This window comes from Pleurodeles waltl, chromosome 11 (assembly GCF_031143425.1).
Source record: "Pleurodeles waltl isolate 20211129_DDA chromosome 11, aPleWal1.hap1.20221129, whole genome shotgun sequence".
In the NCBI taxonomy this organism is placed as follows: domain Eukaryota; kingdom Metazoa; phylum Chordata; class Amphibia; order Caudata; family Salamandridae; genus Pleurodeles; species Pleurodeles waltl.
Window position 1 is genome coordinate 737,666,687 of NC_090450.1, and position 19,003 is coordinate 737,685,689.

The following is a 19,003-nucleotide window of genomic DNA, read 5'->3' on the forward strand; positions in this document are numbered from 1 at the left end:
GAATTTCTCCATCATTGCACAGCGCACTTCTTTTCTGTTTTACTCCACACTTACTTAAAAAGTCCTCAATTTTTTTATAAATTGGCTGTGTACTTTTGGCCACTAGTATTGTTGTCGGTCAGCCTTCACCACTAAACACTTCTTCCTGGAACTTTAACACTGTGCCACTGCTAATATCTCAGACTCATGTCACCCTGGATATATTGAGAACATATCTACTGTCACTAGAATATAGGGTCACATTTTCTCCCATTAGAGATCCCACCGCATCTAACACTGCCTCCTCCAGAAGGCCTAATGGCAGACTAAGCGATGTTCTGGTCCTACACACTTTCTCACTACCACTACATTCTCTACACTGTCTTAAAAATCTTTCTCCCTCACATTCCAATGTAGGCCACCAAAAATCCTGCTCTCATCCTTTCTCTAGGTTTAACGTTTAGATGACCACGGATGTACAAAGTTGTACACTAGTTTTGTAAAGGTTGAAGGTATTCAAATTGGTAGGGAAATATTAATGGCCAAAGCATCACCTGGGTACACAATGAATGTCTGTTGTTATTATATAGCTTAGTCCTAAATTAAAGTTATTTTTGGATCAATATGTTTCGTAGAAAATCTGTGGAAGAAACATAGGTTCCATCTTCCACATCCCTATACGCATGCTTTCAAAGATGATTTAGAATGGGAACCTGAATCCTAAGTGGACACAACGTATGCAATTCTAGTATAAGATGCACTGACTATGGTATTCTCAAATAGATGAGAAATTAAATCTGCTTAGCAGAATTTTTGAGTCAGTTTCTTTAACTTCGATAGATAAAAACAAAACACATTTATGAGAAAATGTGCCTTTCAACTGAGATTGTTTGTTACAACAGCAGTAAAAGTATGATGTTTTGAAAGCAACAATATCTAAAGCTTTTTGAATATTAATATAACAATTCTGAAAACAACAGAGAAAAACCTCGTGTGTACGCTCTTCAAAGTGGCAGAACTAAGACAATTATACAGAAAAATATAAGTTATCAGGAGCATGAGGGAAAGATAAAAAAAATCGCTTTCTAAGACCACCAATTTGTACCCAGCTAACAGGGTGCCTTTTAAAGAGTGAAAAGTTCTTAAAGTTGGAAGACACCCAAAGACACATGATCACAAAGCACAAAGATACATACCCATGTTTCCTCCTGTACACATTGTGTTAGCATCATTAAAAGTGAAAGGCTACAACGCCAGTGGTGAGAAAACACATAGGTTATCAGCTGAGTTATCAGTTTCTGGAAATGATCATAAAATATCCGAGATATGGAGACAGAACCTTTAAATTAAAAAAGAGAGTTGTACTCGAATCATGTACTTCAGTGCACTTTACCATATGGGCTTAATGAAGTATCTGAAATGCTAAAATGATCTGTGAAATATGAAAACTATGGCAAATCTAAAGTAGACCTGCGCCTTCGCCCTCGAGATGCTGAGCTTTCAAACTAGCTTTCTCCGCTGATTTTTCTTATTTCATAGTTACTTCTGAGGGTCATGTACTAGCTTTCATGAGCTCAGTTATGCACCCGCTTGCATTCTTGTTCATCATGTAGTCACGTGATTGATACTAGAAACTGTTCAACAGGATAAATTTGCTTCTTCTCTTTGCTTGGAAAGTTTGTCCCTATGTGTAGATTAAATGATTCCCTTGTTGGTGCGCGCTGCAATAACACTTTGCGGACTCAACCTAAACATGAGGCAGGGTCTTTTTTCATAAGTGTGCTTTTAAGGTACTTGATTTAACTTATTTATTATAAGGAGTAACTTATTCTAAGGATATGTTCGTCATGTCAGGTTTCTTTTGTAGAGCCCTCTAACAATGAAGCTTCATGCTCCGAGAAGACAAACGTAACGTGATCATATATTTCCCAAGTTCTGCATCGATTTGATAATTGGATCTAAATCCTGCCTCTAAAATTAATTGACTAAAGAATAAAAGTTTCAAATCTTGCGATTAGCAAGCGCATTAAGATTGATGGATAAATAATTGCAGCACTCTAAGACAGTGCATGGAAGAAGGTGGGAGAATTTTGATATGTGCTAGTTTTTCATGAACACTTTGAAACATTTAAAGTACACTTGAAGAGTTTCATGCAGGGCATATGTGATTTTTTTTCTGGTATATAGAACCGTGTATTTCAGGAACAGGAGGAGATGGTGTGATCCCGCCTCAAACCAGAAAACCAGACATTGAACACTTTACTTTTGTATTTGATATATATATATATATATATATATATATATATATATAGGCAGTCGCCAGTAGGTAGTTATAATTAATACCTGTTTTTTCCCAGACAAAGCGTTTTTTGTTTTGCCGACAACTTTGGTGCCGTTTGATGAATCTTCACAAATTTTTCAAAACTAGTACGCTGCTCATATCAGCTGCTGTGTGGAACGTTTCTCAGTGATTGGTCAAGTGGAAGCCAAGAAAAAGGAGTTGTCCCAAAACACATTTTCCCTATGCAATTTCCCATAGGGATTTTCAACATGACTACAGCCCGAACCGCAGAAAGGAATTAGACCAATCTTGGCAGAAAGCTAGATCTTTGTCCAGAAAGAGCCCTTTTTTGTTATTTGGTGTAAATCTGTCTAGTAGTTTAGGACTTACTAAAGGAAAAAGAAATATAGCTATCTATGGCTGTGCAGGGTCCACGGATCCCAGAGTTCTCCAAATTAGATCTGATTGGCTGCCACCGCTTCAACCAGGAAGTTGTGGCAGCCATCTTGGGACTTGGACTGAGCCGAGTCCCAAGAAAAAAGTAAAAATAAAAAAATTAACACAGAAGGGGCAGGATAGGTATACCCTGACTCCATAGGCATAGTAGAGGGGTCCCACAGGGAACCTACCAGAGCCCCAATTTTTATTTTTATTTTTTCTCAAAATTCTCAAATCGACAGCAATAAAAAAATTAAAAAATCAAATGTCTCCTGCGCTTGTTTCTTATTTTACCCCCACCAAGGGGAAACAATATTTTATTACATATGGAAGGGGTGCATGTGGCCCCACCACCCTTGGCTGATTACAGCCCCAGTGACTGCCATCCTCCAGGGCGCGGCCGAAAGTAAACAATAGGAGGGGGGCCTCCCTCTCGTGGGCCAATTGCAGCCCCAGGGACCCCATCCCCTATGGCCCAGCCAAAACGCAATAAGGAAAGGAGGGGCACATGGCCCCCTGGGCCAATTTTGGCCCCGGTCAATTAAAAAAAATAGGGAATGGGATCCACACGGAGATCCCGAATCCCCGGGGCACAGCCGTACCATACAAAGGGGAGGTGGGGCCACGCCTCACTGAGCCATTTATGGCCCTGGGGACCCCTTCCACCATGGCCGGGCTCCTGCTGTCCCCTGGACAGCCTTATTAGCTGTTGCTTGGCAGAAGCATTTAAAAGCTCCTGCCAAGCAAGAGCAAACAGTAAGCTCACTCCCAGGGGATAGGAGCAGGAAAACTGCGGCTGAGCTGACTTTTCATCAAATGAAAAAATTGTTCTTGTGTGCAGAGAGCAGCATCTTTTGCTGCTCCCTGCATGCTGGAGCAATGCTGTGGGGGTCATTGGGGCTCCCCCCGCAGACCCTAACAAAAACACACTAGGTGCCTTGGGTGGGGCCAAGGCAGCCACCATCGACTGGCCAGGCCCTGGGGAATGGGGTCCCCGGGGCCAAAATCAGCCCGGGAGGGGGACTATGCGATGTGCGATATACGTTATATATGAACCCTACTGACAAGGTGCTCAGTATGCCCTGTCAAACCTGTGTTCCTCCACTTCTTTCATGTATCTATTTCCAAACAAATCAATAAAAACAAAACAAAAAAAGATGCAATCTTTTTAAATTATATTGATGTTGTAGAGTCTAAAAGGTGTTGTATAGGTAGTTTAATATTTTTGTTTTTACCAGGTAATCTCCAATTTATGGAAATTCTGTTGAGAGTGGTTAAACGGGGAGATATTTATGAATGTGAAAATTCAAAGAAAAATTTGTTATTTAGAATTAGATAAACCCTCAGAAGCGTTTTATTCTGTAGCATTTTTTACATTTTAAGGATTTAAAGAAGATAAATCATCTTTGCGAAATTGTGCTTCCATTAGACACTTGACAGTTTTCAAATTTTTTCAGAAGCATCCATGTACATCTTGGTGCTCGAGAGATACTCTAGGGTATAAGGGAACCTGCGGATGTGTGACATTAATAGAGTTAGCTTCCTACCATTGATAAATATTTATTTGGAACCTTACTAATGAATTCGGCTCGATCCAGCATGTGAGGAATTTCTGTGGGGAATTGTGCATCCGGGTCATTTCAGACGTGAAGCACATGAGTTTTTAGAGGAGACTGGGCACATGTTCTTTTGCCGGTTTTGATTTATCTGACAGTTATGATAGCTAGCATGTAGGAAAGAGTTGTAGTCAGCAGTGGTGGCCAGTAATTTTAGGAGGGAGGGGGACACAGCACACATGCACACATTCACACTCACTCACACCCATTCATTCACACACACATGCATCCATTCACAACACTCATTACCAAATACTGAAACATACACGTGCGCACATTAATTAAAAAAGACACACACTTGCCTGCGCTCTGCCTCAGAGGTCCCAGTAGGGTTGGGACTGCTGCCTTCCCTCATTGACTGACCTGACTGACTGTCAGCCAATGAGGGAAGGAAGCAGGCACAAACTCGTCAAAGAGTGGTGATGGGCTCAGTAAGACTGCTGACCCCACCACACTCTGCGACGAAGTGTCACTGATTGACGCTCGGCCCTTAGTGCTCCAGGGCTTAAACATGAAGCACCTAGGTTCGAGGCAATGAGTGACACTACTCCTCATCACCGAGGGGGAAGGTCTGGAGCACGTTTGCTGAGCTGAGGAGGTCACACGCATAGTAGCAGTGACATCCTCAGCCCAGCAAAGTTCATCTCAGGCACATGTCTAGCTCCTGGCTGCCTGACCTAAACGTGAGGAGTGTCTGTCAGGCTGACCTTTATTTATATCCAGGTCCAAACCGTTTCTAAGATACAGCTGGGTAGAAATGAAAACAGATACCCAATTTATTTTGCTTGCGACCCGGACTGGAACCATGCCTATTTTATTAGATATTTTGGCTTGTATGACTCTCTGGAGCCCCTTATTACAATGCATCTGCCTTTGCTTGTTGGCTCGTTGAGGCCCCAGCCCAAATTTGGTGTTATTCATTTGCAATAGATGATTAGTTCAGGTTCATTATAATGTAGCAATGTACGTTATTTGTATTATATAATCTGACAGTATGCTTATAGTTCATATATTTAAGTGCTCATTTGAATTGTCGCTGCTTAGAAAAAGGCATAATAGCTGCAGGCTTCAATGTGACCTCTCCCACCTGACCTTAAAAGTTGCAAGCTTTATTTGTCTCAAAATGAACAGTTTAGAGAATATAAAATAGATGTTCACAGACCTCTCATTAAGAGAGCTTAGGACTTCAAATACACTTCCAGAACAACAAGGCAGCGCAGCTGCATCAAAGTCATCTTCTCTCAAGAATCCTGTACGGAGAAATAATTCGGCCTCTTCTTGATGACAAACCTCAGATTTGAAAAAATAGATGAAGTTGTTCAAGTATGCATTTGTCTCCACCTTATTGGAATACTGAACCCTCACAGCGGCAAGCATTTGATGCTAAAGATTTAGCATGTACAGGTCTTTAAAAAACCACCATTTAGTATGTTGTCTGCTTTCATAATCTTTACATTCCATGCTTTCATGTTTGCTACAATAATATTGATTTCTGCATTAATCTAGCTATATTTACTCCGCATTAAAACATGCATAAAATAAAGCTTTAAAATTATTAACATGTATTTCTGCGTGTGCACTTATTTGCCAGCCCTCACTACAAATGCATGGCAGCCTTTGACAGGTATCGTATGTGCTCAATACACATTTTGGTATGCATGTCTAGGAAAAATGCATGGGTCATAACTGTCCATTCCTTCTATTAAAACAGGAAAATTGGCCATACTTCCACTATTCATCTCCATTCACATACAATCAAGATTATTATCATGCCACATCACGATCATAACCACAATTGTTACAGATGTCCACCCAGATTCAAGCTCTCACAGTCTCAAGCATGATTTTAACACACAACGGCAACTCATGTGCTCCATGGGGATGCTTGGCTGAAATAAATTCAGACTATATTTATTTCTGGTCCAAGAGACATACTATTGAAAGGTATACAAAATATCACAAACATTAGCAACAAGGATACAACATAGACTAATACTATATACATCGAGTGTGATACTCTAAATCAATTGCTACATTATTACACAGCTTGATGAAAATATGGCATATATTTGGATGGTGAGGCATCCCACGTCTATTGAGCAAAAGCATTAAGAATATTGATCACTGGTAGACCATCTTTATTTACATAATCTGAAGCACAGCTGTGGTTAATGCACCTTTGCCATGTTTGTGGTGGTTTCAAGTGTATATTTGTGTATTGTGCTGCAGCACTATTGCTAGGAGCAGGGCTAGGATAGATATATAAGTATGCCGCCTGGCAAACTAGAGGCTACAAACCTGAATGATGTTCTTCCCAAAACCACACAACGGTGAAGCTGGGGCACTGTCAGTGTTAAAAATGCGCACATAGAAAACATCAAACCCAAAATGGAATGGTCCCCGACTGAACAAAACTGCCATATGCGGACTCACCCCCTATTTGTATCACTCTCTCCTCACCTGCGTCTCATTGAGCACCTCAATATCATGAGTATGGAAGAATTCTTTGGATCGCAAAACAAGCTGGTCCGGCTGGGTGTCCATGCTCTGCAGCACCAATAAAAACACAAGAAAATAATGTTTAGTATGTGGTAAAACCTCAAAAATACACTCCCGGGCAGCATTCACCAACATGATCCAGGGCACAAACATCAATGTGCCTTCTAAAGCGCCATACCAATGAATGGTGTCAACATTCTTCCATGTATGTATGTATCAACTTATTTAGCAAGAGACTACCTACATAAGAGCAGAGTACTGTATAATAATGGGTGTTAATATGAGAAGTGCCGTAGAAAGGGAGAAGGGTGCAGCATTGTGCTGCATTTATAGTGGAGAGAGCGAAGGGTGCCGGGGTTAAGCTTGCATTGATGGTTGGGACAGCAATCTGATAGAAGGGCTGTCAGGGACAGAGAGGGGTAGATTGGAGACTGGTGGGAGTGGAATGTCTTATGTGGTGGTTTGTTTGTGGTTTTTATCCAGTGTTCTTATTGCAACCAGTAGATGTTAGACTCAGATACTGGCATACCATGAAAAAGTCCTCACCTCTCTTGTAATTACCTGAATGCTTTTGCGTGCAGTTGACAGACTGCATGGTATACTTGCATCACTCTGAAAACCGCCTTTTTTTAAAGGTATATTTTATGCCTGTTTTTTGTTGCATGTCTTACGGTGTAACTCCCAGCTGATACCTAGAATATGACATGCAGTTTGGGTGTAAGGGGGCATGCTTGGTGATGTATTGAGTGTGGTGTGAAGAAGCATTGCGAGTGACTGTGAAAGTCCCATTAGAGACTGCAGTTAGAAGTACGGATTACCTGCTTGCACTGGGGCTTACATGTCCCATCTTACATGGAATGCGACTGGAAATCATAAGCAAACTGTACCTTCATCTGTCCCTTCTGTGGCTGACTTCTTTATTAAAGAATGCACTTTGCTATGGGTGGGCTGTTATTGTCAAAGATATGTTATCTTTGTCAGTAATATTTTATTATTACCTAGGGATATACTTTTATCACCAAGGATATATGTCATATTAGAACATTGGAATATTGGGAGTTTCATTGAAGTCAATCAAGTGGCTCAGGGTTCATAATAGCAGAAGGAAGCCTGCTGCTACATTCCAATGTTTGTCTTTCTGTTTCTCCATTTTTAATTTAGAACATTTTACTCTCAGTGGGTGGAATGTTCTAATAGCCATATAGCCCTTCTGCTAAAGGCCATACAGGTTGTTAAAGGCCCGATCCTGAGTTATGGGCCTGAGTGAAGTGCTTTAATAACTGGTATAGCCCTCGTCAGTGGGCTGTAAGACTGTATTAGAAACTTAGAATTCTGGGAGCTCCATGGAAGATAATGGTGTCAATAATGGTGGGTACATGCATTATAAGCCATCTTGTTAATGCTTCTCTTAGCATTCTCTCTCCCTGATTGATTTAGAATATTTCTCCCTCTGTATTTTAAATCTTCTAATACCATTACAGCCTGTCTGCCTCAGGTTTACCTGTTGCTAAATGTCTTCTCTTCCATCTAGGTCCTCACCTGCCACTTAGACCTATACTGTTGGGATTTACCAACCAGCACAGCCTTCAGCAGCTGGCTGTAATGCTATATTAGAACACTGGAATGTTGGAGCTCTGTTGAAGACAATGGAGTGACTCAGGGGCAGTAATAGCAGGTGTTTGCCTTCTGCTCCAACAATCCAATATATATCTTTCGGTTTCTCCTGTTTACTTTTAAGTGGGTAGAATGTTGTTAACACCTTTATACCACTTATGCCTCAGGATAAGTAACTCATTAAATCTCCTCCTACCAGCTGCACTCTCCATCTAACAACCCATCCTCACTGCTGTTGTAGGCCCTTAACTCAGCTCTGACCTAGATCGGACAGAGGACCATTAAGAACTGGCAAACTCTATGCAGCAGGTTGTAATGCCACAATATAACACAGAAATGCTGGAAGTTCTCTTCAAAACGATAGACTGTAAGACAGCTTGTAATTGCTGGTGTAGGGCATCTGCCACAGTATTTCAACCTTTTTAGCTTGCTCTCTCTGATTTAGAGAACATACTTCAATGTTATCTTCTGGTAAGTGTAGGTTTCACTTGAGGTGCACTGATGTCATCAAAGGCCATGGTGAATTTGGGGCAAAGGCAGGACTTGTCCAAAGTTTTCTATGTAGCCTTTGTTCCACCACTTTTTCCACTGTACCCTTTCCAATTGCAGTCTTGTGTGTGTCAGTCTGTTGTGCTAATCTGCACAGTATTGGGCACCCTTGCTGGTCCACTTCTGAAATATACAATATGCCGGGCCTCTGACATTATGTTTATTCTGCGGCTGCTGCTTTTTTCACATAATTACATATTTGCTGCATTCCATCATCTTCATCATCTCCTGCATTATCTGCAGATTTTAACAAAATTAATTGTTTCTAGCAGTAACGGATCAAAGGTTACAAAAAATGTGGTGAGGTGTTCCTGCACAGCAGAAGGTCCATCACAAAGGTTAACTGGTCATCTTTTCGATTCTGTATTTGGTCGTTAAACTAGTACTAATGAAGTGAAATATTTACCCAGACATTATTACCGTGTGTAAAGCTTACAAAATAATGAAGTAACACTATTGCCTATTTTCTTGCCACATAATTTAGTCAACCCTGTTGCATAATTTGGTCCCCCTTGACGCATAATGACAGTGGCCCTGGCTATAAGGACATAACTTGTTCCTTTCACATACTCCAGTGTCTCATCCCTAAAGAACCACACTCAAAGATTGGCTGGGTGCCATTCTCCAGGAAAGTTTTGTAAAACACCCCTGCCACACAGGGATAAATAGTGTAAGGAAACAACCACAGCTTTCCACAATGCAAGTAAAATATATATTTGCAGTACATATACACTCTCTTCCTGCCTCTATCTGCCCTAACTAATGACTTAAAACCTGTTCTTCAACTGAAAGAAGGGCAGAAGAAACTCCTCCTTTTCTGAGGACAGTCTTGCTCCCAGAAGCATCCTGGTCCCACTCTGAGTAGTGGCTCAGTAAGTGGGGAAGCAGCAGTTAATCTTGCATGTGCAGGGTCATTTCCTCATGTCCCTCTTGAGTACCCTTAAGTCTCATGTTAGACCTATGCTGTCAGGCAGCAAATACAAGACATGTTACACTCTGCCAATTGGGGCGTCCTAGCCTATGTGGACCCCTCATCTCAGGGGTGATGGCAAAACCCTGCTACCCAACACGATTCCTTCTTGTGGTAGTCAATATGAACTCTGTGAGGAAGCAAGAACAAAAGTGTGGAATCTTGGAATTATTCTGTTGTGTCATTTATTCATTACCAATGCTTTTTTTTTTACACAGGTTTTCTTATTGTCTGACATCAGCTGACCAGTGCCCAGGGTATTAATACGGTACGGCCACCAGAGGGCGCAGTGCCACCAAACTTGGCACATTTGCAGGGTTTGTCCTGGCAGTCTTAGTGTGTGGAGGGGAGAATGTAGAAGAGTAGAATATTCCAGAGGACTGAATGTTCTTGGAAGGATTCTGATGCAGTTGATGTTATGCTGAGTTATGGGTGAGATGCTCTCTAATAAGGACTAACTTAACCTCTTAGGAAGTCTTGCATTATTACAAGAAGCATTGAGGGTAAAATTTCTAAAGACTTTCTTTATGGGGGGATTTGCTGAAAGAGGTGCCAACTCCCACAGTAATAACGGTTGAGTGCTGGACAGTAAGACAATTGGATGGCAGGTCAAAGTGGCACAGCACATGAGAATAAAAGAGTCAGGGAAATGGTGGATTAATATAATAATACATATGAGAAAGTCGGGAGGGCTAAATAAGAAAGGTAGAAAAAAATACTGGGATCAAACATCGTCTTGAATGTTTATTTCTAAAATAGCTGATTGAGATTGTTGGGTAAGTGCCCACGCATCAACAAGCGAAATAGGAAACACATTTAAGGCATAAAGAAAAGGGTATAAAACACAGGTCCAGACTCAATCCTCCTTACACACTGGATGTAAGTTTTATCAAATTAGATGCCATTCAGAGACCAGCAAAAGTGAGTATGAGAAAGCCTGCTACAGGAAGGAGGACAGGATAATTTCTCAGATATATAATCAGATATGTCTGTTAAAAAAAAACAAAAGGAGAATGAAAAATGCAACATTGGTAAGTCTACCACAAAAGCAAACTGTAAACTTCTAACATAACATAAAGACGGCTTGGCAAAAGCCTATTTCATAGAAACTTTCAAATCTGACCTCAAAGTAGCCAAAACAAATCAGAAATATAGTAAGAATTAGATACTGTAATAGGAAAAGACCCAACCACAAGAAATATAGCAAATACTTAAATGAAAGAACAATAACAACAATTTAAGTAAAGGACAATAATCTGGAGTCCTTAGGGTAACCACATCTTGCTGAAATAGAAAAGAACAGAAAAAACCCTTAACAGGTCAGCAATTTACACACACACATTCAGTGACTCTAGGCGGGGGAAATTCACAAGCCCACAATGGCATAATACTCAAAGATGAAGACAAGAGATCAGAACCAAAGAAGACATGCCACATCCAAACACAAACTGGCCACAAACCAATGGACAGCTCTACAACAACACAGTGACGGCGGGACTGTGCTCACCACATCATCATGAGTTAGCTCAAGATAAATGATAGCATTCAAATCAGGTTTATCAATCCCAAAGACTAGGAAGGCAACTTGCAAAGGTTCAGTGTCAAAGATGTACACAACACCATGAGAAACCACTTACACAAACAAGATTCATACCATCCACACAGCAATAAAGCATCCACCTCCTCCACGAACTAAGCATAGAATTGCCCTATATTAATTACTTTACATGGTACCAAAAATATACATAAACCAGCCATTCCTCCCTCCTAATTCAATTCAGTTTGTCAACATGCTGATATTATTTGTGGACAGAAGTTCATCTTAGCAGCTCCAGAAACGTCAATTTGAACAAATAAAATCCAACATAACGAATCAACAACTGAAGGGTGTGGATTCGCAACACACAAGGACCGATAAGAAGAAAACTACTGGCGTCAAACCTATTTCATATTACTGTATGCCTATAGTAATTAATGCACCCTCCTCTTTATTACAGCATGTCAGTATCGGTAACTATATGCTTGTCATCGTTACTGTGCCTGTGAATGGTACTGGTCGTCAGTGCCTTTTACTTTAAGTGCGCACTGTCTGTGGTTACATTTCTGTGCCTCCTACTGCATGCCAATGACTAAACTTATGTCTGTGTGAGTATGTGACCTTATGTCCGTGTCTGCTTGCTCTGTCTTCCTGCTCAAGTGAGTATTTGTTGTCAAGCTGGAGAGTGAGGTAAATTAAATGAGGTAAGTCCACGCAAAACTACAGTGAGTGAGCCGAGGCAGGGACACTTCTTGTGATTCTGTAACGAATTACAAGGATGCTACAGCCGTTTGGTTGTGACGGGAGAGACGCACCTAATGACAATATACTTTTACTCACAAGAAATGGGATGTGATAAACACAATACATTGCCAGCCTTACGCTGGCCCTTTTACTGGTTTTGACCACTAAGGCAGTTCAGAACCATCACAATGTGACGCGTTCTGTACATGGGACGTTCTGTATGAAGATAACGACACTGACAACATGTCCAAGGCGTATAAAATCCCACCCTACTGTTTAGGAGAGGCGAAGCTATAGTTCGCTGTAGCCTAATCAAAGTTATGAAAAAATGTGCACCTTTAGTGGAATATTTGTGATCAATTAATGCAAAAAAATTACCTGAATCATCTTGCCCTCTAAGACACCTCCTGATAACCACCGTCGAAAATTAATGTGGAGATACAGTTTTAATGCGATGGGATAAATAATATACTGTCCAGAAGAAAGCAGAGGTAAATGAGGTGAATGGGATATAAAGCACGTTTGGTATAGTTTGGGAATCTAGGAACTAATTTTATTTTCAATAATGGTCACTTTGACCACAGTGTAACTAGAGTGTTTTATAAGTGTACGTAGTGTACAATGTAGGTGTAAATGGAAACTATTTTAAAATGTGATTCAATTCTTTAACATGGGTCTCTATGTGAAATATGTTTTGTATTAATTTCCTAAATTCTGCGATGTTAAAAGGTTAATAATGTATGATGTTCTGCCCACAGAACATACATAAATATGCTGAAAATGTAAGTTAATAACTGGAGACCGTTGTATCCTGTAAACATTTTAGGTTTATAACAAGAGATCTTGTCTCAAAGGCACCAGTGTAGAAGAGATGAGAGGATTAGGAATCATTGATTGTTCTTTTATTATGGATCACCGATTAAGATATAAGATAGATGTACATTCGATGAAGTAGCGCACCTTGGCAAGCAACAAGGCTGTGCTAGTTCTGTGTAGGGTGTGCGGCTAGAACATATGAAAGGAAAGTAGTCCTTGGTACATGATAGAGCAATTCATGCTTCCTCTAATAAAAGTCAACCTTTGATATCATACCACCGTGTTACCAATACGCGTCCCAGCCTTCAGTCTCTAGACTTCTCCCAACATCTCAGCAGCACCAGTGTCACAAACCTTGCTCAGTTTAGGCCGATCGTAGGGTAGGTGTTTCTCAGCTGTACACATCACAATCCTGTCTGAGAACCCCTCTTGTCGCAGCGTCTCTGCACACATCAGTCCAGCAGGCCCTGTTGGGGTGAAGAGAAGAATATATTACTACAATATCAAGAAGGCATTTATAACGCTTCTGTCATATTTCGGAATAAACCTTTTGGAAGCATTTCGCTCAGTCTCAGGAGCTAGTTTAGAGTCTTTGTTGGAACCACCAATCTGCCGGTGCGCGGCGGGATACACCTCCACGACACCGGTGAAGGACGGTCTGACTCATTTTGAGTCCCCCACCATAGATGCAGGGTAGGAACCGCCTTGGGTTAAAAATCACTTTAAAAAATTACTTTGATGGCAGCTCGGTCATGACTTGGCACATCTGTCAGAATTCTGGATTGCTTTGTTCTACAGCATGGCTCCATTTGAAGGAGATATCTGAATAATCCTGTGAGAATTTATGTGCCTTGGCACCCTGAGAGTCTGCAGTAGGAGTTGTGTAAGGGCGAAGGAGCAAACACAAGTTAGTGAGCTGATAATGAATTAATCTAGAATCGGCTCATTAAGATGTCTTCTGTAGCACTAGATTCCATCCTTTGAGCTTGGGTAATGTTGGGTGCTTCTGCAGCCAAAGAGTAAGTGATCCATCACTAATTGCTTTACTTTATGACTGGCTAGATCCTTCTCTAATCAAGCGGTAACTATTCCCTCTCTGGTGACTAGAACAGCAGAAACAACCATTTCCAACATGCCATGGACGGACATTAACACTGGGTGCACAACACAGTTATCTATTTGGGTACCATGTCTTCCAGACTCAAGCTTGCGATGAGCTATTAACTGCTGCACAATCATCTGTCTGTCACCAGATCTGAATCCAGCATTGTATTATAGCAGTTGTTTAAAATTATTCATTGACTTCATTGTCTCAAAAATATTCACATGGGTTAGACCAAAGGAAAAATATTTCATATGACATTGCAATAATTAGGCCCTCATTACGAGTGATAACTGCTATATGTTAGAATGGAGTCTCTAGCTGGCAGTGGTTTGCAGCCTGTCCAAGCAGAGACCCTCACTCTAGTCAAGATAAGGGAGCCACACAGCTAAGATAACCCCTGCTCAACCCCTTGGTGGCTTGGCACAAGGAGTCAGGCTTATCTCAGAGGCAATGTGTAAAGTATTTGTACACACACACACACACTCAGTAACACAGAGAAAACACTACAAAAGGACTCCACACCTGTTTAGGAAAACAGCCACTATTTATCTGAATAAAACAAGACCACAATAACAAAAATCCAAAATACACAATCAAAGATATACATTTTTAAAGGTTAAATCTCAATAAAAGTGCTTAGAAACACAAAACTCCAACTGGTGCTATCAGGATGTCATTGACTGAGTCGTTCCCAACAGTCCGGCACTACTCACAATGGAGTGCAGGCTGGTCATGGATTTGCATGGACCACAGGCACAGTACCTTTGGTAAGCAATGGAACAAAGACATTGCACGGAATCGGGGATGTGAGGTGTCACTGGAGCTGGTGAGGTGTCAGTTCCTTACTGCTGCCTGGGAGGTGAGGCATTGGTTACTTACTACCAGGCAGTGGAGGTGAGGCGTTGGTTCCTTACGGTTGCAGGAGAGGTGATGTGGCATTGGTGGCAAGGTGTCAGTGCCTTACCATCTGGTGGGGTTGATGAATCCAACAGGTCAAGACGCGAGGCGTCGACCATGTGGTGTCACAATCACACCAAAGGGGCACAGGTGCTCTGGCGGATTCAGGTGTCCCAGATGTCGAAGACACGGCATTCAGGACTCACGCTGTGGCAGGACTTCAGAAGCACTGCAGTGGCATATGGCCTGCGGTGTCGGTCACAGTTGTTGCAGTCAGCGAGGGCCACGACTCCTAGTGCAGGCAGCAGCGCAGAGTCAGACAGCGGCACCGGACCCACAGCCACTCTGGAGTTGATGCACTTGGTTTCTTCTTGGTTACACCAGAAGTCACTCCCAAGGGCCCAGGGACTGGATTTGGCACCATTTGGTGAGTCTGGACTCTCAGCAAGAGCGCCAAAGTGCTGGCAGATGAAGTCTTTAATATCCTTGAGACTTCTAACAGGAGGCAAGCTCAATTCAAGCCCTTGGAGAACCTCGGAAAGCAAGCTGTAGAAAGCAAAGTTCAGTCCTTTCACTCCCAGGACAGCAGCAGCAAGCAGCAGGCTAGAACAGCAAAGCAACAGGCAAAGTGGTGTTCCCTCCTACGGCATCTAGCTCTTCCTCCTGGCAGAATGTGCTCAGTCCAGAAGTATTCTAAAAGTTTGGGATTTTGGGTATACTTGTACTCATTTTTGAATTTGAAGTAGGCAAACTTCAAAGGAAAGTCTTTGTAGTGCACTAGATCCTGCCTTACCTGCCCTGGCCCTAGACACACTCTAGGGGGTTGGAGACTTCATTGTGTAAGGACAGGCACAGCCCTATTCAGGTGCAAGTGTCCGCTATTCCTTTCACTCTAGCCCAGAAAGACCCATCAGGATATACAGGGCACACCTCAGATCCCTTTGTGTGTCTGTCTAAAGTGAATTCACAACCAGCCCAACTGTCATCCTGACCTAGACTTGTATTCCACAGCCAGACAGAGGCACAGAATGGTTAAGCAAGAAAATGGCCACTTTCAAAAAGTGGCACTTTCAAACATGTAATTTAAAAACCACCTACACTAATAGATGTATTTTTACATTGTGAGTTCAGAGACCCAAACCTCCACATCTCTATCTGCTCTTAATGGGAAATTACACTTAAGAGATATTTCAAGCTAATCCCAATATTAACCTATGTGACAGATTGGCCTAGCAATAATGAAAACTGAATTTGGCAGTATTTGACTATCAGTAAAACACACCAGTACATATCTTGCCTTTTAAATACACTGCACCCTGCCCATGGAGCTGCCTTGGGCATACCTAAGGGTCTACCTACATGTAGTAAAAGGGAAGGTTTGGGCTTGGCAAGTGGGTGCACTCGCCAGGTCGAACTGGCAGGTAAAACTGACGACACATACACTGCAGTGGCAGGTTTGAGACATGTTTACAGGGCTACCCATGTGGGTGGCACAATCAGTGCTGCAGGCCCACTAGTAGCATTTGATTTACAGGCCCTGCGCAGCTCTAGTGTATTTTACAAGGGACTTACTAGTAAATCAAATATGCCAATCATGGACAAATCAATTAACAATCCAATTTAGACAGAGATCACTTGCACTTTAGCACTGGTCAGCAGTGGTGAAGTGCCCAGAATCCTAAAACCTTCAAGAAACAGATCAGAAAAAATAGGAGGAAGAGGGCAAAACGTTTGGGGATAACCCCGCAAAAAGGGAAACTTCCAACAATGTGATATGTATTGCACCTGATAAAATCCAATTCACTGTCTGCCATTAATTTCATCCAAATGCAAGATTTTGTGGAATACTATGCAGATTTTTGTACCTACTGCAACAAAATCTGCATTTTCTTAAAACCTGACATTTTTCTACCAATAAATATCGGCAAGTTTGACCTGCCCATATTAATCATAAAACTCATAATTGTGATATGTGCGGTAACAGGAGTATTCGTTAATATCATTATTGTATATGTAAATATCGTTATTAATCAAGATTCTTGTACAGAGAGTCTTAGAGTATATTTCTCCAGTAGAATTAGCTTGCAAACATTCCTCAGGTGAATAAGTGAGCCAGTTCCACAGCAAAGAGTTTTGCAGGATTCCTCCAAGATTGTTATTTTCAACTGAGTCATTTATCACACTTAAAAAACATTTTATGTATTTGGGGACTTTCCCTCTTTTAGTGGAAGCCCTGAACTAGCTACCAGCAACTGGTACCATAAAAAAATGATGCAGTTGGCTACCCCGCCATTTGTTTTTATCTTAATTCTTATTATGTGTATTTGTTTACTCAACTTTGAGCTCCATGTAAAAAGGCACCCCAAATAGTCAACTAGTTTACTTACAAGGATGGGCCACCCCTGCTTTCTTCTCCTGAAAAAATGTTTTCCTATCAGTGGTGCAGTGTGATGTTGACAACCTGTGACTCGGGTGCAATGGTTTTGAAGCCGAACTCCTTTTTCTGTGAGCTGTCAGGCTTTGCTTGAGGTACTGTAGAAGTCTGACCGCTTACTAGCAGCAGTCTTGGGCAGAAGTGCAGTGACAGGTGCCAATAGCCACGCCACCTGACATTTCCCAAGTATGCTGGAGCCCTTGGCAGTAGTGCAATCTGACAGTGCCAGAAGGACTGCTCTCACAGGTCAGTATGTGGACCCATTTTGTGGCTGTTTGCGGACCTGTTTTATGGTCTGGTGGGCCGGGTTTTATGGGTGGTTTCCATAATATTACCTCTTACTATTGCCTGCAGCAAGCACAAATGCATGTGGTCTCCCATATCTTGCAAAACACCTATACAGCATCACTTTACAAGTGCTAAACTGGGAGGATTTGCAAATGTGGAACACTTTTTAGCTATCTAATTCACTAAAGGGGAACACTTTTATTTTGGTGCCAGAGCCCATTTTCATTCCCAGTCTGACATTGCTCTTAAGTACTATTTTTTCAATGAGGAATCATCTTTTAATTGAATATGCTCTCCAGTGAGCTACAGCTAACTTCCATATAATTTAGAAAGAGACTGCATTTGGTCCTACAAGTAATTGCTTCTCAATTAGGCTACATTAAATCCAAAGGTTTCCAGCTAAACAGCATTTTAATAAGTGGAATAGGGCATTTTAAAAAAGTGGACCCAGAAGCATATGTGACCTGGAAGACCTAGAGCTAAGATTCACTTATTTCCAGGCACATCGTGTAAGGTTAGCTTACCTAGGCATTCACTTTTGGAGTTCCGGAGGTTGAATTTACATATGTGAAATGATTTTCTCACATAAAGAACTTCAAGTATGTAAATCAAATTTCTTTGGCAAGGAATTGGTGTTTTAATGAGGGAGTGCTCTTTCAACTTGTGCACACCCACAAATTTAAAAAAGATTTATTAACTCCTCTGATACCTATACCTAACCAGATCAGAAATGTACTTGTGAAAAGGGATTCCTAGGGGATCACGTGGGGATCACAGAAAGGGAATTCTGCTGTCCACCCACATTACTAAGGATTCACAGAGATGTTTTTTCTATAGGTGACCATGTTTTAAACTGCCATTATACTTATTTAATGGCATTCCCTCATGAAAATTTTTCACCATGTACAACTTCTCATGCATATGTGATTTTACATAATCACAATTGCACAGGGCAATTGTAAACCACACAGCTTTCTATGCATAACTTGGAAAACCATTTTGAATTTCCAAAATGAGTAAATCTACATCCGTACTAGGCCATAGTCATTTTGGTGTAGATTTACATGTTGTTTTAGAATTAAGCCTCTTGTGCAGGCTTCCTTCGATGTGTAAATGCTGTCCCTCCAACCAAAGACATGAAGATAAAGGGCCTGATTACGACCTTGGTTGGGGGGATTACTCCATTACAAACATGACAGATATCCTGTATGCCCTATTACAAGTTCCATAGTATAT

General features: G+C 41.4%; 1 protein-coding gene across 2 annotated transcripts in view; it reads right to left on the bottom strand.

Moving 5' to 3' along the window:
• Window positions 1-19,003, bottom strand: part of AIFM3 (AIF family member 3) — a 240,676-nt gene that overhangs the window by 81,785 nt on the left and 139,888 nt on the right. For both annotated transcript variants that reach the window (XM_069214439.1, XM_069214438.1), the window contains 2 exons: window positions 13,398-13,510; window positions 6,775-6,861 (listed from right to left, as the gene is read on the bottom strand). In XM_069214439.1, coding sequence (XP_069070540.1) covers window positions 6,775-6,861; window positions 13,398-13,510 — 200 coding nt within the window. The remainder of the gene's footprint in view (window positions 1-6,774; window positions 6,862-13,397; window positions 13,511-19,003) is intronic.